The sequence below is a fragment of the Rhinoderma darwinii genome, chromosome 9 (genome assembly GCF_050947455.1).
Source record: "Rhinoderma darwinii isolate aRhiDar2 chromosome 9, aRhiDar2.hap1, whole genome shotgun sequence".
NCBI classification, from domain to species: Eukaryota; Metazoa; Chordata; class Amphibia; order Anura; family Rhinodermatidae; genus Rhinoderma; species Rhinoderma darwinii.
Window position 1 is genome coordinate 51,276,031 of NC_134695.1, and position 27,585 is coordinate 51,303,615.

General features: G+C 42.3%; 1 protein-coding gene across 1 annotated transcript in view; it reads right to left on the minus strand.

Annotated features, from left to right (window-relative positions):
• The window catches only part of FADS1 (fatty acid desaturase 1), a 28,460-nt gene extending 15,912 nt beyond the window's left edge, over positions 1-12,548 (minus strand). The window contains exons 1-5 of the mRNA XM_075837662.1: positions 11,960-12,548; positions 7,742-7,852; positions 7,456-7,653; positions 2,038-2,139; positions 902-1,030 (exon numbers count right to left, since the gene is read on the minus strand). Coding sequence (XP_075693777.1) covers positions 902-1,030; positions 2,038-2,139; positions 7,456-7,653; positions 7,742-7,852; positions 11,960-12,148 — 729 coding nt within the window. The 5' untranslated portion in view covers positions 12,149-12,548. The remainder of the gene's footprint in view (positions 1-901; positions 1,031-2,037; positions 2,140-7,455; positions 7,654-7,741; positions 7,853-11,959) is intronic.
• Positions 12,549-27,585: the final 15,037 nt, after the last annotated feature.

Below are 27,585 nucleotides of genomic sequence, written 5' to 3' on the forward strand. Positions count from 1 at the left end.
TGTGATACACATTGCATACTTGTAACTGTTCTGGTTTTGAATAAAAATATATTTGAAAAAAAAACAAAAAAACAAAAAAAACAAAGTATTGTAGCATCACAGTGTGCGTTATTCCTATGCTGTGACATCTTTGTGTGCATTATTTATGCACTGTGATATCACTCTGCACATTATCCCTGTATGTATATATTAGATATTCAGGAAAAACAGCAGCACAGCCACAAAAAATTCTTCAGTGAGAAAAGGACAACTCCCCAAACATCAAACATGGGTGGTGCACGCAGCAAAGAATCCCAGGTCCAAGGGAGACAATCAATATGCAATCGAAGAAAGGAACTGCAGCACTCAAGATAATCCAAAGAAGTGTATTTGATTTATTCACCAAGCATAAAAACACTGGCAACGTTTCAACCCATAAATGGGTCTTTATCAAGCATCATCACCGTCTTGCACTCAGAATATCCTGGTGAATCTCAGAATTCGATATCGCTTATTCTCTGTCTGGGACAAGCTCTTCACCCAGAAAGACCTGTGGCTAGCAGTCTCCCGATCCAGCACTTGAACTATATACACATCTTTTTCACTACCAGGTTGTTGTGCCCCTAGCACGATGCCGCCAGGTGAGTGTACACCTCTCACTTTCCTGCCTCTCCTATGAGATGAGGCCCTATGTTGCGCCATTGCGTGCTTTTTTTCTTTAAAATAGGCAAAGTGGGCACATACAAAATGTTCATGTATTGTCAGTGGGCTTTTATGGAATACCATGCCAGTGCAGCTTTACCATTAGGGGCATCAATAAGAAGACTAATCAATGATAAAGAAGCATCTAGACATGTTTTGGATTGTGGACTTTTAATTTTCTGCAAAAATGGCATTAGATGACCATAAAATGTGCACTCACCTCCACTGATAGCTTCTTGCCCAGTGCAAAGAGAAGAGGGTGCATGTTAATGTCGGGGTCCTTGCGGAAGCAGTTGGGTTTGGCATGATGCTGGAAGTGTAAGTGATTCCACCAGCTGGCAGGAGCACCCTGGATGTGGAAACAGATGGGATACAAATAAAGTAATGCCAAGAGAAATGCAGACTGTGATTTGCAGGAAGCTATATATAAATTCCCAGCGGAAGATATATAGGGATGACGATTCTTATAGGAATACATATAGATATAATGATCAACATGGGATGATATACGACAGCCGTGAACATTCTACTCATATTCCTACATACAACAAATAATTAGATCGACAGAAATGGTGATTTGTTGAAACATACAAAATTGTATCTAGTAATAATTGAAAATGAATTGCTGCCATCTTAACTGTAAAAAATCTGACATGTTAACAATTTTTATCGCCGATAGCAAGCACTACAAAAAGACCTGTGAAAATTGGAATCTTTTTCACTTATCAGCATAAGGCCCCTGCACACGACCGTGCCCGTTATCACTGTCCGTGATTACAGGCATGGCCGGCCACGGACTGCCACCCGCATTTGTGGCCCGTGCTCCCATATAAAGTATAATCACTGTCCGTAAAAAGAAAAAAAATCGCACATGTCCTATCTTTTGTGGAGCCTTTCTACGGCACGGACACCTTCCCGTAAATATACGGGAAGGTGACCGTGGGCAAAAAGAGTCCGTAATTACAGTCCATAATTCTATGGTCGCGTGCATGGGGCCTAAGGGCTTATGCACACAGCGTACTACGGTTCTGTTCGAACTCCAGGTGGTGCGGCGCGCCAACACAGTCCTAGTGTATCCCTGTATGCCTCTGAATTCATATAGAGGCATACTATTATTCCTGTAGGATTTGTAGGTAATCCTACAGACTAAAAATTGTGGCATGCTCTATCATTGGCCGTATCACAGAGGTACTCGGTAATATGGCACCATAGGAAGGCACCATACGGCAGCACAGGGAGTGCCTATGGCTCCGTGCAGGCTCTCCCTTTTGCATGAGACCTACAAATCACATCAGATTCTACTCAATGTTATAAAAAATAATCATTATCATCCCATAAAAAAAATTACGTTCTTACCTTTAGCTGTCCAATCACAAATTTATGCATCAAGTGATTCCATTTTGATTTACCGAAAACTGATAAATGTCCAAAGTCGTGCTGCAACCACCCAGCTTGTGCCTGAGACAAATTAAAATATAATGTGACTCCTTGGAAGACTTAATAGAAGTTAAGTGACTGTTTTTTACTGTTCAGACTCATGCACACGGCGGCTCCGTTTAGTATGGAGCCATTAAAGGGCTCTCCCTGTAGAACATGAGGCTTTTACAGTATGTATGAATCCGCATGCTACTATTTATGTTGTATTTATAAAGGTATTCCCTCCTAGAAGCATTGCTGATGATAGGGAAGAATCGCTTCGTAGATACGGCACCTGACGTGTCCTGTATGGCTGCACATTGGGGCTATGTCGTGTACATTGGGCCTTTTTGTAAGATGCTAGTTAAAAAATAGCCCAAAGAAATTAAACAGAAGGACAGCAAGTATGAGGATAAGTAGAGAATCAGACACATTTAGAGCAGGGTATAGTAGTAATATTATTATTTCTGCTATTGCATATAACTATGTGATATTGTGATATACATGCTTCATAAACATACCGATAATCCATATCAGGCTCGCTAACCTTAAGGAAACACTCAAACACAATTGAAATAGATACGCTGTGTTCTGCCTAGTGCAGGGCTTGAGGGTAAGGGTATGTGCACACATTTACTAAAAAAACAAGGGAAAACAGCTCTATATTTTCAGACGTTTTTGGTCACTATGTGTGAACATATCCTTAGGCCTCATGCACACGAACGTATTTTTTTCCTCCCGTACATACTGGCGTAAATACGGGTCCTTGGTCACACATATTCGACGCGTATTTCACCAGTATTTACGGACCCGTGCCCGTAAATACGGGACCGGTGTCACCAGTATTCCAGCCGTATCTACAGGCACGTTTTCGCTGCAAAATTGCACTGCACTAATAAGCAGCCCCTTCTCTCGATCAGTGCAGGATAGAGAAGGGACAGCCCTTTCCGCAGTCAAAGTAAAAGAAATTCATACTTACCCGGCCGTTGTCTTGGTGACGCGTCCCTCTCTTGACATCCAGCCCGACCTCCCTGGATGACGCGGCAGTCTATGTGACAGCTGCAGCCTGTGATTGGCCTGTGATTGGCTGCAGCGGTCACATGGGCTGTAACGTCATCCCAGGAGGCTGGACTGGAGGAAGAAGCATGGAGTTCTGGGTAAGTATGAACGTCTTTTTTTTTTTTACAGGTTGATCTAAATTGTGATCGGAAGTCACTGTCCCGGGTGCTGAAAGAGTTGCTGCCGATCGTTTAACTCTTTCAGCACCCTGGACAGTGACTATCCCCTGACGTCGCCTAGCAACGCTCCCGTAATTACGGGTGCACACACCTAGACAACCGTAATTACGGGAGCCCCATAGACTTCTATGGGCCTGCCCGTGCAGTAATTACGGCCTGAAATAGGACATGTTCGATATTTTTAAACGGCACGGGCACCTTCCCGTAAGCATACGGGGAGGTACCCGTTGCCAATAGAAGACTATGGGCCCGTAATTACGGCCCGTAATTACGGCCCGTGATTACGGGCGTTTTTACATTCGTGTGCATGGGGCCTTACAGGTAGCTCCTATCTATTCATGACCCTAAGGGCAGATACAGACGGACGTTGCGTTTTTGCGCGCGCAAACAACGCTGCGTTTTGCGCGCGCAAAAACCATTTGACAGCTGCGTGTGTCATCCGTGTCTGATGCGCGGCTGCGTGATTTTCGCGCAGCCGCCATCATAGAGATGAGGCTAGTCGACGGCCGTCACTGTCCAAGGTGCTGAAAGAGCTAACTCTTTCAGCACCCTCGACAGTGAATGCCGAACACATCCTATCGAAAAACCTGTTGAAAAAAAAGAAAAAGTTCGTACTTACCGAGAACTTCCCGGCCGTTGCCTTGGTGACGCGTCCTTGGTGACGCGCCTCTCGACATCGGGCCCCACCTCCCTGGATGACGCGCCAGTCCATGTGACCGCTGCAGCCTGTGCTTGGCCTGTGATTGGCTGGAGCTGTCACTTGGACTGAATTGTCATCCCGGCAGGTCAGACTGGAGGAAGAAGCCGGGAGTTAGCGGTAAGTCAGAACTTCGTTTTTTTTTCTACAGGTTCATGTATATTGGGATCGGAAGTCACTGTCCATGGTGCTGAAACAGTTTAACTCTTTCAGCACCATGGACAGTGACTATCTCCTGACGTCGCGTACCGATAATTTTTTTGCCGGGTTCGGCCAAAACGAGTTCGGCCGAACCCGGTGAAGTTCGGTTCGCTTGTCCGGCTTCGCTCATCGCAAAGACACTCCGTTTGGATGGTCGGAAACAGAAAAGCACGTGGTGCTTTTCTGTTTACATTCATCCTTTTGACAGCTGGTGCGCTGTTTCAGTCGGTTCGCATGGAAGTGCTTCCGTGCAACCTGCGTGGTTTTCACGCACCCATTGACTTCAATGGGTGCGTGATGCGCGAAATACGCAGAGTTATTGAACCTGTCGCGCTTTTTGCGCAGCAGACAAACGCTGCGCAAAAAGCAAGGACTGTCTGTACTGCCCCATAGACTTGTATTGGTCCATGCGTGCCGCGTGAAAACCACGCGGCCCGCACGGACCGAATACACGCTCGTGTGAATCCCCCCTAACAAGTCTACAACTACACTTTTCCAGCTTCAGGAATTACAATCATTCCCATCCTGTCATTGCTTCTACTCAAGATAACTCTGCAAAAAGATTGGAGAGTGAACTACTTGTAAACGACTAAATAACCTAATCTCGTCATACATATCTCCCAGCAAGTTACTTAAGAAACAGATCATAATGGGGAAACCTTCAAAGCTCTAACGACAAACAAGTCAAAAACTGTAAAACACTGGTAAAAAACTCCAAAGCTACTAAATAGAATAGACCCTATTCAGACTTCAACATGTCGGTGATGTAAAAAAGAAATTGAGAAATCTATCCCACATCTGTTTTAATTGTAATTTAATTAATTTGTGAAAAACCCAAACTTTTAGAGAAAAGTTGGAAAAATTATAATTTTTCTAAATTTAAAGGCTATGTAAACCTTTGTAAGGCAAAAAAAATTAAATAAAAAGGTGTATCAGTGTGTTTAGTGCAACTTTACAAATACAAAGTAAAACTCATTTTTAATAAACAAAAAAAAATTATTTGTATAGTTGCACCCAACACACTGTTACCTTTTTATTAAAAACATTTTTTTTTTCCTTTAAAAGGTTTACATAGCCTTTAATTGGATCTGCTTGTAAGACAGATCGTTATACCACACAAAATAGTTGCCAGTTAACATTTACCATATGTCTACTTTATGTTGGCATCGTTATTTGAACATCCTTTTATTTTTCATGACATTACATGGCAGAGCTAAGAAAGGAAGGAGCGGCATTTGGATTTTGGAGCTCAAATTTTGCTGTAATGGTTTTCCGGTGCCATGTCACATTTGCAAAGCCCCTGAGGGACCAAAACAGTGGAATCCCCAGAGAAGTGACTCCATTTTGCAAACTACACCATTCAAGGAATTCATCTAGGGGTATAGTGAGCATTTTGACCCACATTTTTTATGCTGAATTCATTTGAATTGAAGCTTATTCACATGAACGTAGAATATGTCCGCGTGACGACCCTTAAAACAACGGCCGTCACACGGACGCATGTATGTCAATGGGGCGGTTCACACGGTCGTTGTTTTAACAGACCGTGTGAAGGGTCTGTTGAAGAATAGAATATGTCCCATTTTCTTCGGTTTTCACGGATCCCTCGATAGACTCAAGTCTATGGGGATCCGTGAAAACGGGACCCGCATGTGTGCAACTCAGATGTCAAAAACTACAGTTTTTCACATCCGAGTTTGCACTCGTACGTGTGAATCTGGCCTTAGGCTATGAAAATTAAAAAATAAATTTTTTCCAATATTTTTTTTTTCATTTCCACAAGTAAAAAAAGCGAAGAAAAAAAAAGCACCCTAACATTTATAAAGCAATTACTCCTGAGTACAGCAATACCTCATACGTGGTCGTAAACTGCTGTTTGGACACGCGGCAGGGTGTAGAATGGAAGGAGCGCTATTTGGCATTTGGAACTCAAATTTTGCTGGAATGGTTTTTGGGTGCCATGTCGAATTTGCAGAGCCCTTAAGGGACCAAAACAGTGGAAACCCCCTAAAAGTGACTCCAATTGGGAAACTACACCCCTTTAAAGAACCTATGTAGGAGTATAGTGAGCATTTAAACCCCATAGGTCTTTTGCAGAATGTATTGGAATTAGGCTGTGAAAATCAAAATATAAATTTTTTTCCCACTAAAATGTAGAATTTTTAAATTTTTACAAGGGGGTAATGGCAGAAAAAACACCACAACATTTGTTACTCCATATCTCTCTCGAGTATGATGTTTAGGCACATTATATATATATATATATAAATTGCAAATTTTTTTGGTTTTATATATATATATATATATATATATATATATATATATATATATATATATATGTAGATGATCTAAATGTACAGTTTTAGGCCTCATGAACACAGCCGTAATTTTGATCCATTCATTTCTATTGCCCACAGACGCCTTCCCGTATCTTTACGGGAATGTGTCCGGGCTGTAGAAATGACCCGCAAAAAAAAGGACATGTCCTGTTTTTTTATTTTACGGACCGTGCTCCTGATTTTACGGTACGCAAATGCGAGTTTCTGCCCGTGGCCGGCCGGGCCTGCAATTACCGGTCGTGATTACGGGCACGGTCGTGTGCAGAGGGACCTTAGGCAGGGGCTACACGGCGACTTTGGCCGCGACACCGGTCGCATACACAAAGATCGCTTTGGAAAATTTGCTCCCCAAAAGCCAGTTTGCCCACTATTCATTGTAAGCTCCGCCTTGCGCCCAGCGTGTATGAAATACGCACATATTTGGTATCGTTGGAGTCGTCAGAAGTTGCCAAATATGTATTCAGGTGTGTTTACCCAGTGGCCGCATCAGATGTAAAAAAACATCATCTAAATTCATGTATTCACATTTTTTTTTAATTTATTTCCCCTTTTTCCTTTTAAATTTTTTCAAAAGTAAAATATATCTATTATTTTTTTTTACAAAATATGGAAGCCCAATATGTTCTGAGAAAAACAAGACCAAATACATGTAGATTGGAAGAGAAATAGAAGAACAATTCGCTTTTAAATTGGCACATGGCTAAAACTTGAAAATGGGCCTGGTCAGGAAGGGGGGTAAAGCCTCTGGTCAGGAAGTGGATAATTAATAATTGGGGCAACTGTCCAAGCCGGTCATTTACAGACAGGGATATCCTTCTAAGAGATTTTTTAAGAGATTTGAGTTTACAACACTGGTCTCAGCACCTCCTTGCAGTTCACCTACCTGAACTGTGCCGAGAAGTAGAGCTGTGATGAGAAATGGAATAAGAGAAGGCCCAAAATAATTAAGATTCAGCCAGGCCAGTGCGTCTATCAGCAGGATGTGCAGGAGAACACCAAAGAAAAATAATTTATTGGGTTTCAGGAGACCCGTCTGCTCCACAGTGGAACGCAGGGCACGGAAATCTTCCACTAGAACGGCCTATTGGAGAAAGAAGAACAGCAGCCATTATGGGCAAGGACGGATACATTACAGGGCACAGCGACTTTGTATCGCATGGAAAACTTACATTCTTGCTGGGCTCCACACAAGGCTGTCCAGGCGCCAGCTCTCCAATCAAAAGACACTTCATATGCTTCTGTACCAACTCCTTATCAATGTGGAATGCAGTGAACGGATCCTGTGTAGGAGTCAGTCCGATAGATATAAATGTTTATATAATATACAAAAACACAGATAAAACTCATATAATCTGTGTTATTACCCATGAAGTACTTGTTGCTGAGCTTAAATTCGTAAACCGCTGTGAAACTGGATGTAATCTATTGTTACCTGTTATCAGCCATTTCAGGCTTTGGGTGTACTTCATTGGGTTTATGGATAGAAAGTCCAGAGTAATGTCCGCCCCCCTGATCGCTACTTTACATCACACATCTTCAGTGCTGAGAATCTCCAGAAACATTAACATACGTTTCCATACGTGATATCAGCAGCTACTCCTATACACTGCGTCTCATGGCGACTGTCTCGCGTCACAAATAAAGGGTCCATAGCACCCCATTATCCTTTTGGCCTCCGTCAGGCTGATATACGTTGGTATATCTGTTTTGTTGAAGGATGGAATAGTGTAATTTACATCCTAAGGGACCCCGCATAATAAGTATACGCTTTTTTTTAACATGGGAGCCTATGGTGACGAAAAGCACTGTTAGGCATCCGACACAGGTATATATTAAACGCATACGTCGGGAAGCTCCAGTGATATAACTTACTGTATTTGGACAGATATGGACAGTGACTTCATGAGCTTATCCCACTGTATGCCATACAGTGAGATACGTTGCAACCTTCCATCAGAGGTATACGAGGGGGGTCCTCCTAAAGTATACTTCCGACAAAAGGCCAAAATGCGATGTGAGGACGGTCTTATGCATAGGGCAAAAAAGTGGGCAAAGAGCCAGTACGCAGTGTCTGCTGGGTCCCAATTAAAAATCTATAAGAGGGTCCCGCTACCTATCATATGGCATTTACAGTAATGGTATCTTTCTATGTGGCAGAGGGTCATTTGGGCCCACTCAGGCACCAGGGCCTGGGTGCGGCTACTACATCTGCACCCCTTTTGCTATGGTATGTACCCACTCCTTACCCTCTGTGTGCCTCCGTATGGTGCTTCCAAATGTGTGGCACATATTACAGACATATTCTGCTCCAGAAACAATACTTCTAGTGGAGAATATCTACTAATACGGCACTCGATAGAACCTGCTAAATTTATTTTTCTGTATGAATTGACAAAAAAAACCTCTGTACGGCTCCATAGAATAGTAGGGTCCTATAGACTCCTATGAGTGACTTATAGTTCTTTTAAAGGGAAATGTTCGGATTGCAGTTTAGGTTTAGTACGACTTTAACCCATGTTGGGAAATAAAGAATATATTGTATAATAAAAGTTTAGTAATAATAATAATTAAAAAAAAAACATTTTCTTCTGCTTATTGTTTTGCTTTCTACACAGCAACACGGCTTCCTCTCCTCTCCAGTACACCAGAGGTTAATCTGTGCAGGATGCCGTCTGCTCATGAAACACAGGCCCCACCTCTGGGGGATTGAGGGCAGATGCTAGTGGCGGGCGGGAGTGGGCTGAGCAGATAGTGGAACCACAACTCTGCACCAATCCCGTCAATGGATATTACAGCCAGTGCTGAGAGAGGCAACACCTGACACTGTGCGGAATGTGAAATCCAAGCAAAGAGTATATACAGTGTATACAGCGTCTATGAAGCATGGAAAGAGCAGGAGGAAATGGGAGAAAGTTTCCTGATTATTATTATAATACAAATAATGTGTTTATCTTGTATGTGTAAATAGAGAGAGATACATATATAGAATACAGATGGATTTATAGACAGAAAGAACATGGATTAGATAGATAGACAGACAGACAGACAGACAGACAGACAGACAGACAGACAGACAGATAGATAGATAGATAGGTAGATAGATAGGTAGATAGATAGATAGATAGATAGATAGATAGATAGATAGATAGATAGATAGATAGATAGATAGATAGATAGATAGATAGATAGATAGATAGATAGATAGATAGATAGATAGATAGATAGATAGATAGAATAATAGTATGTTTTAAATCGCACATGCTGGGTATAAGTGACAAAAAAAACATTTTAGTATAAAGCTGAAACGTTTTAATGAAATAACCTCTATGGAATATCTAAAAAGTCCATTCAGAATAAATGACATGTTACGATTCTAAAAATACACATCATTACATACTATAATTTGTGACATGGCACCGACCACACAGGAAATAACTGCACAGGCGGGTCTCATGCAAGGGCTGGTACACTGCAGACTTCAAGTGACACAGTTGCCAGGGGCAACCAATCAGATTCCAGCTTTCATTTTATAAATGCAGAGTAGCAAATCAAAGCAGTTATCTGTTTGGTTACTATAGGCAACGCTTCACGGTTTTTTAATCAATCTATCTCCCTATCTATCTAATATTTATCTATCTCCCTATCTATCTATCTATCTATCTATCTATCTATCTATCTATCTATCTATCTATCTATCTATCTATCTATCTATCTATCTATCTATCTATTCATATCCAGAGGCTTGAATCTCCTGCACTTATGCAAAATCTATAAACCTATAAGGCCATGTTTACATAGTGGAAACAGCGTGTATTCCATGCTGAAATACACATAAAAACCACCTACACACTGTGTCCCATTGATTTAATAGGAACCCCCCCACCCCATTGTTTATACAGGGTGGAATTTTCCCCACACACGGAATCCACGTTGGTAAGCAACACGTGGATTAGCTCAATTGGATGGTGCTAGTCTGCTTGCGGATCCGCATAAGATGAAACTGTTAACAGCAGAAATCAAACATCCCACGTTTTTTATTGTACTTGTGTCCTCACATGTGACAGAGGGGAGTTTGGGCCTCCTCAGACATCAGGCCCCAGGTGTGACTACAACTTGCTACACCAATACATATACTATATACTGGCAAGAAGAAGAATACTACAGCTATGCTGCAAATGTCTCTATGGTGACTAATGTCAGATCCATTATCTTGTGTATCATATAAATACATTGTTGCAGTCAGGCTCCGCTTCCTGTCCTCATGCCATTATATTGTATTAGAGTTTTTAAAGGGGACAAAAAACCTAAAATAATTTTGCAATAAATGCCATTTTATATGAAGATATTATGATCTGAGTTATCATTATTGATCTGCTACCAGCAATTTATAGAATAAACAAATAAATAGATCGATAGAGATAGATAAATAGACAGATAGAGAGCGAGTGAGATGGATAGGTAGATAGAAAAATAAATATGAGATAGATAGATAGATAGATAGATAGATAGATAGATAGATTTCCTGTGATAGACTTTCAGTTCCATAATATAATATGCATACTGGGTTTGTGGAGAAGTAAAAGAACATGTTGGCTTTCTTCCAGAAACAGCACCACATCTGTCCACAGGTTTCGACTGGTATTGCAGCTAAGCGCTATTGAAAATAATGGGGCTGATCTGCAATACCACACACCGCCTGTGGACCTCTATCACTATTTTTGGAAGAAAGCAGCCATGCTTTTCCAATTGAGAGGGCCCAGAGTGCGACAGCTGCCTTTGCATCCCCTATAGCTACACCCCTGCGGATTCTTCTATGTCCAAGTGCCAATGAATGGGGCATTGGAGTTCTGTGCAAGAAAAAGAGAGCTCTGATCCTTAGTAATAAATATTAGTGAAATTTACACCTCTTCTGGCACGTTTTAAAACTTTTATTTTGTTGATGGTATGCTTGAAAGCTTTTCAAACTCACGCATCTTGTAGCTGGGATGAGCTATAAGGAACTGGGTGGTGGAGGCCCCTACATGGTGGAGGCCCTTAGGCAATTGCCTCTTTTGCCCTCCCTATAATCCAGCTCTGCAGAAAAACCCATCCGCCCCCCACTGCATATCGTAAATGAAGCCTTAGTAATGGAGAATGAAAATTTCTATGATTCCTACGTCAACTTTACAGTGGGGTGCTGGACTATAAATGACAACCTTAGAATCTGGGGCCTACTGATGAAAGCCGCTGCATCTGTGTATTTTAGGCAGAGCACTGTCATGTTTTATCTATACCAAGTAGAGATGAGCGAAACAATCCACCTGATTAGTGATCTATGATGAATAGTTAATTGATTATTGGACCTGATCAGTTTGATTTAACAGTTTCGAGGTTATGACAACACTTACCGTAGCGTCTTGGCCGGCAAAGTGGCTCATGACTCTCGCTCCGCCAGGGTGTTTATAACAAAACCTTGTGATGTCGTACACTTTCCGCTTAATGACCAGCCATCGCTCCTCACGTGTGCTGCGCTTCTGCACTTCTTCCCACGTATAGTATGGAAGTTCTCCTCCGGAAGCCGTTGCGTTATCAGTCATGTCTATCTATACACACTTTTCCTACAATGTGACTACCTACAAGACACTGGATCAGACTAAACTACAAGTGCAATCACTCTGCTCATTCATAATCTATCTGCAGCACAGTATACACTGCTCATATGCCTACCCCTATACAGTGCTGAACACTCTATACAAGTCACATGACAATCTCCCAATCCTCCACATATGTCATTCCATACCCATTGTCTTTACTTCACTGCTGTTATCCTCCCACTTTCTATAATTCCCCCATACCTTTATATACCGTAAATACTCCCGTATGTGCGCCACTACGTGTCCCTACAGCGCTCTTTATACGCAGCTCTCCCGTCCCAGTGCCCGGCTATAACGCTCTGAGCTTCAGCACCAGCAGTTCTTGGACTGCGGCGGCATGACACACCCACCTTGACATCTATTGGTTCCCGTATTAACCTATCAAGCTCTCTCTTTTCCTAATACCCTCCCATTCAGTATGATTGGCTGGATATGGCTGACGAGATGACAGTTTCCACCAATCCACATAGGGTAATTCACTTTGAAGGACCCGCTTAGTCATGAAAACCCGTTACATTCAAGCTTTATTAAAACAGCAATGACAAGGAGTTATTCCATCGTAATGGCCGGCAGGTGGCAGTGTGGTGATGGGAGTTGGTGTTATAACGTTCTGTCTGCGCTCCAGTCCTCTCATCACAGTTATTATAGTTTCGGGATATTTTTCCTTCAATGTGATCAATAATAATTATTAGGGACAACCACAATCAATTCCGTGGGTCTAAGCTGTGCCATGTTAGCAATGTTAACATTTTTTAAAGGAACATTTTTTTGCAAATAAACCCTGCCCTCAAATGCTGCCATACCCCATAATTACAACTGTATGGATACACCCATGGAGAGTGCCAACCCAAGTGCCCCCATAAATGGAGCCACTCTGAGTGCCGCCATTAATAGTGCAAGCCAATATGTAAAAAATAAATCACTCATCTCCCCAGTCTCAGGAGGTGACATGTGACCAACCAACAAGCCGCTGCTCTCAGGTCACCGCTGATCTCCACTACAAGGAAAGCTGGGTGCAAGGAAACTGGTTTTGTCTGGTGGAGGGGTCAGTGATTGACACTGCTGCCAAACAGACATCAGGGAGACTTGAATACTCAGCTGCCAGAACTTTCCAGAGACTTCTAGAAAATTTGGGAGGATTGGCAACTATAACTAAAGCTGGGCATACATATTAGATAAAAGTCGGACGAACTTGCCGATTTTGGCCAATCTAATGTGTAGGGTGGGTCTCCTGACTGTCCCCTGAAAGCAGATGTCGGTGGAGAAAAGCTTTGGGCATGTTGGATTGCAACAAACTGGATCATTTATTCCGGCAGGAGCTAAACCGCTGCTAGAGGGGTCTGTCAGCGGCTTATTCTCCTCTCCACATTGAAAACATGATGCACGCATGTTTATGGTGGAGTCGAAAGGAAAGCAAACTTCCGTCTGACAACTACCTAACGTGTATGGCCAGTTATGCAGCATAGGAGCACTTCATTTAATCTCTAATGGGAACCCCAAAATAAAATATAAAAAGTACAGCACTCAAACAGGAACATACACTGCTCACATCATACTGCCAAACAGTGTCCGAATAATAAGCCATCATCAGTATTCCTTCTAAGCCATGCACGCTGGTAATAATAGAGTTAAACATCCTCAACCATGCAGACAGGTACCACTGATATTGGGCTCTTTAACCTCATGACAATGTTGTTTAAAGTGTAACTAAACTTTTTAAAAACCTTTGACATGTCAGAAGTTTTGATCAGTGGGTTAAAACCACCACCGATCGCTGAAACGAAGCAGCAGAATCACTCAAGTGAGCGCTGTGACCATATGATTCTGATCGACTTTGCAGAGCGAGAAGTGCACGGACTCATTGACTTTCTATTTAGCCCGTATACCGATCAGAAAGAAGGGGTACATCGCTACCCAAGCGCTTCTGCTGCTTCGTTTTAGCGATCGGGGGTTTTAACCCACTGATCAAAACGTATGACATGTCACAGTTTTTACGAAAGTTTAGTAACACTTTAAACTCTTTCCTTTCCAGAGTGCACAGCTTAGAGGGAGCACTGGCCATCATGCTCATCATGTCCCATAATGGGAAAATTCCTTTTAATTGATTTTTGGACAGATTCATGACACATAATTTGGTTTCTGGTGACTAGAGTTTTGCAGAATGTTCCCCATTTCCATGCAGTTTATGGCTGATGTGTTATGTTCTGTGTGCAGCTTACTAGTTCTTTTATTAGAGTAGAAATGGTTTCCTAATATAAAGTGATGCAATGTGCTCCTTATCAGGTTTTATATTCTGGTCTGGATATTTGCGTGTAGAGATATGATACTAGATAAGTCAGATAGAATGACACTAGCTGTTCATATAAGCAAGTACATGGGCCCCTTTCCAGAATTCCCCAATCTCTCTAAGACATTTGCTACACCTAGACGTTAAAAAAGTATTGTCCGGTTTCAGCAAATTAATGTTATTTTTGGGGTATGATTAAAAGTTATAACATTCTCCAATATACTTTCTGTATTAATTCCTCATGGTTTTCAAGATCTCTGCTTGTTGTCATTCAGTAGGAACATTCATTGTTTAATTCCAGTGGATACAATTCTGTCCATGGTCATGTGATGGACACACAGGTGCTGGGATCGTTAGAAGACACATACTGTAATTGTAACGAGCCGTGCACCTGTGTGTCCATCACATGACCATGGACAGAATTGTATCCACTGGAAGTAAACAATGAATGTTCCTACTAAATAACAACAAGCAGAGATCTTGAAAACCATGAGGAACTAATACAGAAAGTATATTGGAAAATTGTATAGCGTTTAATCATACAAAAAATAACATTCATTTGCGGAAACTGGATAATCCCTTTTAATGTCATGTCAATGATCCCATGAACGAGAGGGTCCTAGTTGCCACTTGTTTTGGTGGAGAAATGAGTCAGAGAGAATCCTTTGATTAAAACAATTAAAAAAAATCTGTATTTACGTTTTGATATTTGACTTACTGCTTGAAGCTGGTAATGCAACAGAAAAGGTCTTGCTTTACTGCTTTTCATTATAAGTCAAGAGTCTTCATCAAAGACGCTGTGCTTTTGTAATTGATCTCCCAACGTAAGTCAGATCCTGGCCTGATCATCGATTGTTTCCAATGACGGGATGATAAGTTGTTTTCACGGAAGTTGTCCTTTAGGAATATGCAAAGATCTGCTGAAGAGCCGGCCTCTAAAATTGTTCTGGCACCGGAATTATCCCTAATTATTGGTTACGTACTGTATTCAATAACATATATATCAGTTGTTGCAAGCCAAGCGAATTTTTGAGATCCACAATAAAGCCCTGTTCACACTGCAGAATTATCGCTGCAAAATTCCGCCTACCATTCATTTCAATGGGAGTCAAAATGCTTCTTTTTTGTAAACAGGAAGACGCGCTACCGACAAGATAATAATGTAACGGGACGAGCGATCGGTGTAACGAGCGCTCATCCCCATATATAGCTCCTTGTGAAAGGAGCAAACGAGCGCCGATCAATGAACTGTCTCGTTGATCGGCGCTCGTTTACACGGCCTAGGACGGGCCGTGTAAGAGGACCTTAAGGCTCAGTTCACTTCTCTTTTTGTGCACATGTTTGTGGTGTACGGTGACGTATATGTTTTTAATTCTAAAAATGTATACTTTCTTTTCTTGAGCAAAATCAATAAAGATCTGTAAAGTCAAAATATAAAGGAAGAAGTAGGGAGAGGCTGGAGTGATTTCTGGCACAAGTACTAAGGACTTAGCAGGGGGAGGCACTGTTTTGTCTTATAATTTGGTTAATTTGCCATATATGGAGAGAGAAACGTATACGTTTGACGTATGCAAACGTAGACTTTAACCCCTTCCCCCTGCTTGCATTCTGGGCCCTAATGTCCAAGCCATTTTTTCCATTTTTCCATTGTCACATTCAAAGAGCTATAACTTTTTTATTTTATAGTCAGGATTAACAGAAAACAGCAATTTTTCCATTGTTTTTTATTTTATTTTTTACGGCGTTCACAGTGCGGGTTAAATAATGTAACAGCTTTATAGTCGGGGTCGTTACGGACGCGGCAACACCAAATATGTGTACATTTTTTGCTTTATTGTAGTTTTTTTTAATAGTAAAGCATTTTGTAAGGGGAAAAAGTGCGCTTTTCATTTTTTTTTTTATTAACTTTATTAAACTTTTTTTACTTTTATACTAGTCCCACTAGGGGACTTCACTATCCTCCGATCGCTATTATAATACACTGCAATACTTTTGTATTGCAGTGTATTACTGCCTGTCCGTTTAAAACGGACAGGCATCTGCTAGGACATGCCTCCGGCATGATCTAGCAGGCATTCGCTCCAGGCAGACCTGGGGGCCTTTATTAGACTCCCGGCTGCCATAGAAGACACAGACACTTGGCGATTTTATTGCCGGGTGTCGGTGGGGAGAGAGGGAGCTCCCTCCCTCTCTCCAAAACCATTCAGATGCGGTGCATGCTATTGTGCACCGCATCTGAAGGGTTAAACGGGTGAGATCGATACTAATATCGATCTCACCCGGCAGAGCAGGGACGCCCCCCAGCCCTCAGCTGCCTCTGGCAGATGAGAGCAGGGAGATGTGACAGCTCCCTGCTCTGTTTACTTTATTCTACAGCAGTGCTGTAGAATAAAGCCCATTAATGACCGGCGTGAAAAGGCTTATCGGCGGTCATTAAGGGGTTAAGATTGCATACGTCATCCATACGTCACCACTGACTTCAATACAAATTTCAATGTATACGTGTGGTATACGTTTTGGAAAAGTACTGAAATGTGTAGTAGACTACGCTTTTCAGGACTTTGGGAAAAAAAGGATAGAAAAGCACACAAAATGTGTGCCTAAATTACACTATTAGGGCATCCGTTGTGTACGTACGTCAGATGTACGGTAAAAACGAGATGTGAACTTAGCCTAGTACAAAGTTCCACATAAGATGCCACTTATTGGCTTTTCACAAGTCATATCCTGGCAGAGAGCAGACCCTGGAGCAAGGAGAAGATGGGTATGTTTTTTGTATGTGTGCACGTGGGTAAAGCATTAGTTAAGGGACAGAAAACAAAGAGTCGTTATAAATGGTACTTACTCAAAATGGGCTGAAGTCAATACAAAGAACTAGCACATGATCTGTTCTTTCCAAGGACTTTACAAAGGATCAGGGGACATTCATTGCGTGTGGAAGAAAGATGTTTCAGAAATCAATATAGGAAAGGGTTCTTTACAGTTAGAGTAGTGAAACTATGGAATGCCCTACCCTAAGATTTAGTGATGACAGATACTATGTCAGCATTTTAAAAAATGGCTCGATGTTTATTTACTGAAAAATGGCATTGAGGGTTATAATTAATTAAGCAATGAATGGCGTGTAATTTATTGAGAAAGGTTCAACTTGATTGACCTGTGTCTTTTTTCAACCTATGTAACTATGTAACATGCTTGTCGGCATTATTACTTGGGAAACTCTGTCTCGAACTACCCATACGGGCACTCTGGTTGGCATTATTTTCGGGGTCATCTAGGCTGTTGTTATGAGGGTATGGGCTTGAACTGCTCAAATGTTCCAAATTTTTTAAAAAAATGCTGTATACGAAGTCCACATCGTGCACAGTGATGCCACGTTATAATTATAATAACATTTGCCACTATCTGGACATATCTATGCAGAAGCGAAATAAGAGTGGGAACAAAGTAATAACAGTCTCATATAATTTGTCCAGACGCTTCTTGATGCCCATATTATAGCCGGCATCTACAGAGTGGTGCCATCCTGTGCCCACAGAGTAACGCCAGACTTTATTCTATGATGCCCTCAGCACACCATGACAACTCTGAGAGTAGTGATAACGCCACTGTGCAAGGGATACTTATTACAGCGTATCTTTCCATTCTCCCCATAATGTATTCATGGCACAGGAAAGTGCAAGCTATCATATCAGTTCTACTATGCTTTAGTCATTTGACTGAATAGGACCACAGACCAGAGCCAATGAACATGTAACGCACTGTATTAACCTCTGTTATCAGACGTCTTTGTTTATCTTCACCATATCGGAAATATTGTATGTGACACAGTTTTATGGCCTTTCATTAGTAAAATGTGAAAGTTCTTGATAACAATGAATATCTGATTAATTTCCCTTAAGATTATGTGTAAAATATTATCCACGTCCCGGTTTAGAATTATTTCTATACAAAGCATTATTATAGTTCAGTATATTTCAGACTCAAATACTGTGCATTATTAAAGGGACACTCCGGCCAAAACTAAACTTTCCCATGTGCTCCATTATGGTATTCCGTGTGTCAGTCTCTCGCCAGTTATTTTTCTTGCTGCTTCTATCTCTATATATCAGACTGGGATGGTTGCTTAGCAGCAGTCTGAATCCGGCTCGGGGACTACTTTCTCTACTTGGGTCTATGGAGATCTATGTGTCACCCATCACAGGCTTCAGCAGTTCCTGTACCACACTAGTTTTGCACAGGGGGGACAGAAACTTCTATCATCAGCTCCCACTGATACTTAGACAGGTTCCTGTCACATAGGTATATTGTAGAAGAATATAGAGCAGCCTCCCTGTATGTATACTTATGGTTTCTCAGCTTATTTAGGAGAATATAGCGAGAATGATTATCACAGTGTCCCCCAGCATGCAGAAATGGTATGGTCTTTAGCTTGTCATGCGATGCTGTGTTGAAGTATCATGGCCTTGATAGCAAAGCAGAGAGGAAGAGAAAGCTGGGGAAATCTAAGAATCAAGATAGAGGCTTTTTTAAAGCACAGACAAGGCAGAAATTCAATAAGTAAGTAAACTGTACATAAAAAGTGTATAGTGTGGTATACAATCAGGTGGGTGGTGCAGACATGGAAAGTTGTGTTACCACTGGAGTTCTTCTTTAATCAAGTATATTGAACAGGCTTGTAAATTGAGGAGGGAGCATCCAATTCATGTGCTAGTTTACTTCCTTCTGATTATCGAATAGAAGTAATATGGGACTTTAGTACTATGCCACCCAATTACTGTCTCCGCTGGGTGTCTAGAGGTTGAAGGTGCTGGGGTGCCCCACTAGAAAAACCCCAAAGCAGTAGTATGGCCTATCTCTATGGCAAATACACCACTTTATTAATGAGTCATTTACTATCCAAAATTATTTATGAAAATAATCCAATTTTTATTATATATCATTCTTCAGCTGATCTATATTGTTAGCAGCGTTCCCTATAAGGTGCGCGGCCATGCACATTCCACAGTCCGCCCGCTCACTAAAGTTTAAAGACCACGCACTGTCACGGGCGGATGCAGTGGCGTCACTAGCACCGGAGGGGGATCCGGTGCTAGCGACAGCCACATTCACTTGTATGTGCATCCTCAGGACGCAGATACAAATGAATACTATAGGCTGCAGGCCACGTTAGGCCTGCAGCCTATAAGGTGCTGGGAAGACTCCCTGCGCAGGCCAGTGTGATGACTTCACATAATCACGCTGGCCTGCGCATGCGTCCCTCTCGAGGGGGCTGTGTGGTAATATACAGGGGGGATATTGCTGTGTGTTTACTATATACAAGGGGAGGGGGGCAGTGTAGCACTGTATACAGGGGGATTGCTGTGCAGCACTATATACAAGGGGAGGGGGGCTGTGTGGCAGTATATATAACGGGAGGGGGGATTGCTGTGTGGCAGTATATACAAGGGGAGGGGGAATTGCTGTGTGGCAGTATATACAAGGGGAGGGGGGATTGATGTGTGGCATTATATACAAGGGGGGGATTGCTATATGGCAGTATATACAAGGGGGCTGTGTGGCTCTATATGCAAAGGGGCTGTGTGTTTCAGTATCTACAGGGGGGCTTGTGGCACTATCTACAGGGGGGCTGTGTGGCGCTATCTACAGTGGGCTGTGTGGCACTACCTACAGGGAGGCTGTGTGCTGCTATCTACAGGGGACTGTGTGGCGCTATCTACAGGGGGCTGTATGGCGCTATCTACAGGGGGGGCTGTGTGGCACTATCTACAGAGGGCTGTGTGGCATTATCTACAGGGGGCTGTGTGGCACTAGCTACAGGGGGGCTGTGTGGCACTATCTACAGGCGGCTGTATGACATTATCTACAGGGTGGCTGTCTGGCACTATCTACATGGGGGCTGTGTGGCACTATCTACAGGGGGGATGTATGGCACTATCTACAGGGGGAGCTGTGTGTCAGTATTTACAGGGGGTCTGTGTGTGATGCTAGCTAAAGGGGTGTGTGACTATCTACTGGGGGTCTGTGGCGCTATCTACAGGGACAGTGGTGTAATGAAGTATTCTTTCATTGATGCCTATAATTGGGGTTTATAACTGTCTATTTTACTGCTGGACTTGTAATATTATAGTATTTAAAAAAGTAATTAAAACTAATTTAAAATAAGTTTTCTGATTCTCTTATTTAGTCGCTATATTAGCGTTTACTGGGGGTATTACTTTTGGTCACCAGATCGCCCACCATTTCTGGAAACTCGCCCTGCTCCCTAACTGCCGCGCTCAGGAGCTGCCAAGATTTAGAGGGAACATTGATTGTTAGCAGGATAAACCATAGTGGACTGGCTTTGCACCATGTCTGTTGTATGTAGACATAAACATATATAATGTACAGTACGAGGTTATAAAATGTAATTTATGGATTACACCACAGCCATTTCTTGATAAATCAGGAGGAATTTACATTTCATGTTATCAATTCCACTACAAATCTAAAAAAACAGCAAAGGGTTTGTTCCTAATTGTAAGATAATGGCAGGGCCATAAAGATGCGTAACTTGAAGCTCCTGGACCCCAATGCAAAATCCTTATCAGAACAAGATATAGAAAATGTATAGTTGTTCCCCAAAATGTATAGTTGTTCCGGAATCAGCGCAGCATAGAGAACTACACTGTTTGCATAGCTCCCGAGTTCTCGCTGTGCTACACTGTTTCCATAACTCCCATTCACATCTATGAGTTAAGGAGGCTCTGTCACCACATTATAAGTGGCCTATCTTGTACATGATGTGATCGGCGCTGTAATGTAGATGACAGCAGTGTTTTTTATTCAGAAAAATGATCATTTTTGACGGAGTTATGACCTATTTTAGCTTTATGCTAATGAGTTTCTTAATGGACAACTGGGCGTGTTTTACTTTTCGACCAAGTGGGCGTTGTACAGAGGAGTGTATGACGCTGGCCAATCAGCGTCATACACTTCTCTCCATTCATTTACACAGCACATAGTGATCTAGCTAGATCACTTAGTGCAGTCACTTACTCACATATTAACTATACTGAAGTGTCCTAACAGTGAATAGACATCACTACCAGCCAGGACGTGATGTCTATTCAGAATCCTGACACTTCGGTAACGTTTGTGTGAGATTTACAGCACAGCAAGCGTAATCTCGTTTTAAATGACAGTTTACAGTGTAATCTCTCGGGACTACGCTTGCTGTGCAGTTAATTTCACGCCCACTTGGTCAAAAAGTAAAACACGCCCAGTTGTCCATTAAGCGTAAGCGTAAATCTAAAATAAGTCATAACTCCGTCAAAAATAATAGTTTTTCTAAATAAAAAACACTGCTGTAATCTACATTACAGCGCCAATCACATCATGTACAATATAGGCCACTTATAATGTGGTGACAGAGCCTCTTTAATGGGGTTTTATACTGGACGATTATCGGGCAGAGAAGCGTTCATATAACGCTTGTTGCCGATAATTGCCCTGTGTAAACAGGGCAGCAATCAGCAGATGAACAAGAAAACGCTCGATCATCTGCTGGTCGTATCGTTTTAAAAAAGTAAAATATTAACGTTGTCGGCAGCACATTTCCCTGTGTAAACAGGGAGACGCGCTGCCGACATGATAATAACGTATGGGGAAGAGCAATTGGAGTAACGACTGCTCGTCCCCATCCATAGCTCCGTGTGACAGGAGCAAACGAGCGCCGATCAACGATGTCTTGTTGATCGGCGCTCGCTGCACCAGCCATTTGTCGGCCGGTGTAAAAGGCCCTTTACTCTATAGAGCCATGGGGTTTCATATCTCTATGCAAATTGGAATTAATACTTTTATCATGTTAGGATGTATCTTTGATATGTGTCAGCTGTTCTAGATACATATACAGGATATGGACAAAAGTATTGGGACACATGCACATTACACCTACAGGTGTTTTTACGACATCCCATTCTAAATCTATAAGCATTAATATTGAGTTGGTACCCCCTTTGCAGCTAAAACAGCTTCCACTCCTCTTTAGGGTATGTGCACAAGTAGTGACCAAAAACGTCTGAAAATACGGAACTGTTTTCAAGGGAAAACAGCCCCTGATTTTCAGAAGTTTTTTGAGCAACTCACGTTTTTCGCGGCGTTTTTGCAGTCTATGAGAAAACGGCTCCAAAAACGTCCAAAGAAGTCTCCTGCACTTCTTTGACGAGGCAGTCATTTTACGCGTCGTCGTTTGACAGCTGTCAAACGACGACGCGTAAATTACAGGTCGTCAGCACAGTACGTCGGCAAACCCATTCAAATGAATGGCCAGATGTTTGCCGACGTATTGGAGCCGTATTTTCAGGCGTAAATCGAGGCATAAAACGCCTCGTTTACGCCTGAAAATAGGTCGTGGGAATTTTTGCCTATTCATCCAGAAGACATTTGTGAGGCCAAACCGTGATGTTGGAGGAGAGTTCCTGGCTCGCAATCTCTGTTCTAATTCATCTCAAAGGTGTTCAATGGGGTTTATGTCAGGGATCTGTGCGGCCAGTCAAGTTCTTCCACATCAAACTCACCCAAACCATGCCTTTATGGACCTTGCTTTGTGCACTGGGGCATAGTCATGCTGGAACAGAAAAGGGCCTTCCCTAAACTGTTCCCACAAAGTTAGGCCTCATGCACACGACCGTAGCCATGTACACGGCCGTGATTTTCGCGTCGGCCGGCAGTAGACTGTCACACGCGAGCCGCCCGAAAATCGCAGGCCATGCACGTGGCCACGGCCATTATTTTCAATGAGCCTGGACTGCACAACACGGCCTTAATAAGACTTGCCCGTTCTTTCTGCAGTCCGGGCTCCTGAGCCATGCACGGACAGTGAAAACCACGGTCGTGTGCATGGCCCCATAGGAATGAATGGGGCCGCAATTCTACCGTGGATTTTCGGGGGAATTGCGGCCGCAAAAGCACGTTCGTGTGCATGGTGCCTTAGAAGTTACAATTGTCCAAAATGTCTAAGTAAAGCAAATCACATTAATTTGAGGAAACCGGACAACCCCTCTAATGACATTTCAATGATCCCAAGAATGAGAGGGTCCTAGTTGCCACTTGTTTTTGGTGGAGGAATGAGTCAGAGGGAGAATCCTTTGATTAAAACAATTTAAAAAAAATTCTGTATTTGCTTTTTGACATTTGACTTACTGCTTGAAGCTGGTAATACTACAGAAAAGGTCTTGCTTTACTGCATTTCATTATAAGTCTAGAGGCTTCATCAAAGACACTCTACTTTTTTAATTGATCTCCCAAAGGAAGTCAGATCCTGGCCTGGTCATCGATTGTTTCCAATGACGGGATGATAAGTTGTTTTCACTGAAATTGTCCTTTAGGAATATGCAAAGATCTGCTGAAGCGCCGGCCTCTAAAATTGTTCTGGCACCAGAATTATCCCTAATTATTGGTAATTTACTGTATTCAATAACATATATATCAGTTGTTGCAAGCCAAGCGACTTGAGATCCACAGTCATGGCTAGCTGCTGGTGCAGGAACTGCAATCAAGAATGCTTGAACCACGGCAAATGTTTACATGGTAAGACCCACCCTAAGCCATGCTTGCCAATAATCCTAGATTGTCCAGGAGTCTCCTGAAATACGGGACACCTCCTGGACTCCAAATTTGTTTGACAGAATGAATTGTATTCTCTAGTGCTAATCTGTGTTACTATAGACTAACACAAAGTGACATGTAAGATTATTTCACAGGTCATATCCTGGCAGAGAACAGATCCTGGAGCAAGGAGAAGGTGGGTATATTATTTAAAATATATATATATTTTCTCATTATTACTGGATACTTTGGCTCGAACTACCCACATGGGGACTCTGATTGGCACTATTTGCGAGTTACCTAGGCTCTTGTTATGAGGGTATGGGCTTGAAGGGAAAGGGCAAAGCAAAGGGTTTGTTCCTAACTTTAAGATAATGGGCAAGGCCATAAAGATGTGTAACTAGAAGCTCCTGGACCCCAATGCAAAATCCTCATCAGCACAAGATATAGAAAATGTATAGTTGTTCCCCAAGCTTTAGGGGTTCCATATCTGTATGCATATTAGAATAAACGGTATTATCATGTTAGGCTGTATCTTTGCTATGTGTCAGCTGTTCTGGATACATACAGTGAAGGAAATAAGTATTTGATCCCTTGCTGATTTTGTAAGTTTGCCCACTGTCAAAGACATGAACAGTCTAGAATTTTTAGGCTAGGTTAATTTTACCAGTGAGAGATAGATTATATAAAAAAAAATAAAAAAAATCACATTGTCAAAATTATATATATTTATTTGCATTGTGCACAGAGAAATAAGTATTTGATCCCTTTGGCAAACAAGACTTAATACTTGGTGGCAAAACCCTTGTTGGCAAGCACAGCAGTCAGACGTTTTTAGTAGTTGATGATGAGGTTTGCACACATGTTAGATGGAATTTTGGCCCACTCCTCTTTGCAGATCATCTGTAAATCATTAAGATTTCGAGGCTGTTGCTTGGCAACTCGGATCTTCAGCTCCCTCCATAAGTTTTCGATGGGATTAAGGTCTGGAGACTGGCTAGGCCACTCCATGATCTTAATGTGCTTCTTTTTGAGCCACTCCTTTGTTGCCTTGGCTGTATGTTTCGGGTAATTGTCTTGATGGAAGACCCAGCCACGAGCCATTTTTAATGTCCTGGTGGAGGGAAGGAGGTTGTCATTCAGGATTTGACGGTACATGGCTCCATCCATTCTCCCATTGATGCGGTGAAGTAGTCCTGTGCCCTTAGCAGAGAAACACCCCCAAAACATAATGTTTCTACCTCCATGCTTGACAGTGGGGACGGTGTTCTTTGGGTCATAGGCAGCATTTCTCTTCCTCCAAACACGGCAAGTTGAGTTAATGCCAAAGAGCTCAATTTTAGTCTCATCTGACCACAGCACCTTCTCCCAATCACTCTCAGAATCATCCAGATGTTCATTTGCAAACTTCAGATGGGCCTGTACATGTGCCTTCTTGAGCAGGGGGACCTTGCGGGCACTGCAGGATTTTAATCCATTACAGCGTAATGTGTTACCAATGGTTTTCTTGGTGACTGTGGTCCCAGCTGCCTTGAGATCATTAACAAGTTCCCCCCGTGTAGTTTTCGGCTGAGCTCTCAGATTCCTCAGGATCAAGGATACCCCACGAGGTGAGATTTTGCATGGAGCCCCAGATCAATGTCGATTGACAGTCATTTTGTATGTCTTCCATTTTCTTACTATTGCACCAACAGTTGTCTCCTTCTCACCCAGCGTCTGTCTTATGGTTTTGTAGCCCATTCCAGCCCTGTGCAGGTCTATGATCTTGTCCCTGACATCCTTAGAAAGCTCTTTGGTCTTGCCCATGTTGTAGAGGTTAGAGTCAGACTGATTAATTGAGTCTGTGGACAGGAGTATTTTATACATGTGACCATTTAAGACCGCTGTCTTTAATGCAGGCACCAAGTTGATTTGGAGCGTGTAACTGGTCTGGAGGAGGCTAAACTCTTAATGGTTGGTAGGAGATCAAATACTTATTTCTCTGTGCACAATGCAAATAAATATATATAATTTTGACAATGTGATTTTCTTTTTTTTTTTAAATATAATCTATCTCTCACTGGTAAAATTAACCTAGCCTAAAAATTCTAGACTGTTCATGACTTTGACAGTGGGCAAACTTACAAAATCAGCAAGGGATCAAATACTTATTTCCTCCACTGTATATACTATATGGAGGAAAGTATTGGGACACGTGTACATTATACCTACAGCAGCTTTTATGACATCAAATTCTAATATGTTGGTCCCCCCTTTGCAGTAAAACAGCTTCTACTCTTGTGGAAAGGATCTATACAATATTTTGGAGCGTCAGTGGGAATTTTTAGCCCATTCATTCAGAAAAGCATTTGTGAAGTCAGACACTGATGTTGGATGAGAGGTCCTGGCTCGCAATCTCTGTTCTAGTTCATCCCAAAGTCGTTAGATCGGGTTGACGTCAGGGCTCTGTGCAGACAGTCAAGTTCTTCCACATCAAACTCACCCCACCATGTCTTTATGGACCTTGCTTTGTGCATTGGGCACAGTCATGCTGGAACAGAGAAAAAAGCCTTCCCCAAACTGTCCCCACAAAGTTGAAAGCTACAATTATCCAAAATGTCTTGGTATGCTGAAGCATTTATATTTCCCTTCACTGGAGCTAAGGGGCCTAGTACAACCCCTGAAAAACAACCCCATATCATTATTCCTCCTCTACTGATATTCACAGTTGGCACAATGCAGTCAGGCAGGTAACGTTCTCCTGGCATTCACCAAACCCAGACTCATCCATCAGACCGCCAGATAGAGAAGCGTGATTCATCACTCTACAGAACATGTTTCCACTGTACCAGAGTCCAGTGGCGGCTTTACACCTCTCCACCCGACTCTTGGCATTGTGCTTGGTGATGTAAGCCTGGCATGCAGCTGCTCGGCCATTGAAACCCATGCCATTAAGCTCCTGGCGCACAGTTTTTGCCAGAAGAGGTTTGTAGCTCTAAAGTTATTGAGTCAGCAGAGCGTTGGCGACCTTTATGCACTATACGCCTCCGCACTCAGGGTCCCCGCTCTGTAACTAGAAATTTCACAAATTGACTTGTTACAACTGTGACATCCTGTTACAGGACCATGCAGGAATTCAGTGATCTCTTTTTCCCCAATATCTGATCCATAAAAGCAGACTCTATACATCAGAGAGTAGCTATGATTAAGAACTGAAAAGTTCGAAACGCGTAGGCGTTCTCTCCCGGGATTTTTTTATTTCTTGTTTTAATTTTGACTTAAATAAACAGTTTTATATTTTTTAACATCATATCGTGTGCTGGACCTCTAACTTTTTTCCTTGGATTTCTACCTACTCCCGACGTAGCTCTCACACGGAGCTGTTATGGACCTTTTGCATGCGCAAAACGCCACATTTTTGCGCACGCAAAATTCACACGCTCGTGTAAATCCGGCCTTAGGGTAGGAACACACTAGGCATGAACACTGCGGATTTTATGCAACACATTTTATTGTGGATAATCCG